General features: G+C 34.5%; 1 protein-coding gene across 1 annotated transcript in view; it reads left to right on the forward strand.

Moving 5' to 3' along the window:
• LOC104265682 (probable serine/threonine-protein kinase fhkB) overlaps nt 1-788 on the forward strand; it is a gene marked incomplete at its 3' end in the record, with an annotated part of 8,077 nt that extends 7,289 nt beyond the window's left edge. Inside the window, exons 7-8 of the mRNA XM_026839522.1 lie at nt 21-57; nt 693-788. Coding sequence (XP_026695323.1) covers nt 21-57; nt 693-788 — 133 coding nt within the window. The remainder of the gene's footprint in view (nt 1-20; nt 58-692) is intronic.
• Between the last annotated feature and the right edge of the window lie 1,258 nt (nt 789-2,046).

The following is a 2,046-nucleotide window of genomic DNA, read 5'->3' on the forward strand; positions in this document are numbered from 1 at the left end:
AAACTTATTATTTTTTTCAGAAACTCCAGGCAGTGGAAAAACTTAAAAAACAACAAAGTGAAGGAAAACAACTAGAAAAAAATCAGATTGAAAAATTAAACACGGAAGATTCTATAATTGAAGAACTTAAGAAACTGGGGGTTTCAGTTTAAATGTTAATGTTCCAGAACGAATATTTATTTGTATTAAGTGCCTGGTGTGTTGTTTAGGAAATACAATAAAGTTCTTCGTGCCAAGATTGTATGAGTTTGTTTATTGAAATATATATTTACAAATATAGCATTTGGAAGATGCAACAGAATAACAGAACGTTTATTTATTTATTCCTTCAATCATACTGAAAAAAAAGGGAATTAAAGGCAAAATGTAAGTATTTATAGCATGCTAGGTGTTCATACACCTCCTGCCAGCTTACGAGTTACTCCGTATGGATGATTGTTTTTTCTGTACTTCTCTCTTTTAGTGTTGTACGAAAATTAAATAAAAATTAATTGTTCCAAAAATTAATGACTTAACGGTCACTGTTGAGTTCCCCAGGGTTGGCAATAGCAACTCCTGTTATAAAGAGGGTAACACTAAAAGAGGGAAATCAACACTAAAAGAGGGAAATCTTGCATTCCTAAAAGAAGGGAAACAGGGAAGTGCTGCTTAGTAAAAAAACGAGATTTTTTATATTTTATGTGCAACAACAGTCACAACAACGACGGAAGCGGCGACGAAAACACCAACAACATGAAAAGCAACAACAACCACAGGAACTAAACGTACCTGCTCCTAACCCCCCTCAGGTGAAATAAAATCTCCTTTTCATTGTTTGATAACTTTGTTTCTTTCACTTAACACTAAACATGTTGTACCACTTTATTTGAGGTTAAGTGTTTACAATTTTGTTTATGTTCAGAGTGCACACAACAAAATAGAAAATATAGTCATTATGTATTAACTTCAGAGCTAAATGCTGTTTACTGTTTGCACTGTACGCAAAAAATGCTTAAAGGGGCATATCAACAAAATTTGTATTTTCATGGAATGTGATGTAGAGGTACCACCAAAGCTATTTTAATTTGAACAAACTTATGCCGGGCTTTCTGCCCAAACTTTTACAGTTCAGAGTGCACACAACAAAATAGAAAATATAGTCATTATGTATTAACTTCAGAGCTAAATGCTGTTTACTGTTTGCACTGCACGCAAAAAATGCTTAAAGGGGCATATCAACAAAATTTGTATTTTCATGGAATGTGATGTAAAGGTACCACCAAAGCTATTTTAATTCGAACAAACTTATGCCGGGCTTTCTGCCCAAACTTTTACATATAGAGTCATAGACGTTTATAGTTTGTTGTAGTTGAATTGTAGTTCACAAGTGACTGTAGCTGATTCCTAGGATTGGTTATTTCTGGGTATTAATGATACCACACGGCTTTGTATTCTTTAGTTGCTGTATGTTTTATTGATTCTGAGATTACCCTCTTTTCATAGTGTGTTTAATGGCAATGGGTGAGGAATATGCAGAGGTGCGTGATGGGAACTGTAACATCTTATGTGGGGGAAAATGGGACACCTTTAGCATATAATGTTCAAATATCCTGATCGTGTTTTAATTTTTTTAAACAATTAACAACGGTCCATGGGAGAAGTGACAATACAGTTTTATATTTCTTTGAATGTTCTTTATTTACTACCAAATGGGACGAGAAAATAGATTAAAATGGTGTCCCATCTTCCTCCACCCTACTGTATTACTAATTTGCATTAATTTAAAATATTAAAAAAAAACCGAATCGGTGTGTGTCGAAAAATGTAACAAATACGCCCTTTCTTCAAAACGCTTTAAAGTGCGACAAAAAGGCGACTTTGTTTTATTGGTGGAAACTCGCCCTGAAAGTGTGACCACTTGGGTCAACGAGGTTGCTACAAACGTGTGTTCTGTATGGTTAATACGGTAGGGCTCAACGAAGCAGACTTATTGCAGCGAAATATCTTTAAAACGTTGATAGCAACTGGTGTNTAGAATATTAGGTAAACANCCTATCGAGTCGAAGG

The sequence above is a fragment of the Ciona intestinalis genome, unplaced genomic scaffold, assembly GCF_000224145.3.
Source record: "Ciona intestinalis unplaced genomic scaffold, KH HT000366.1, whole genome shotgun sequence".
Lineage (NCBI taxonomy): Eukaryota > Metazoa > Chordata > Ascidiacea > Phlebobranchia > Cionidae > Ciona > Ciona intestinalis.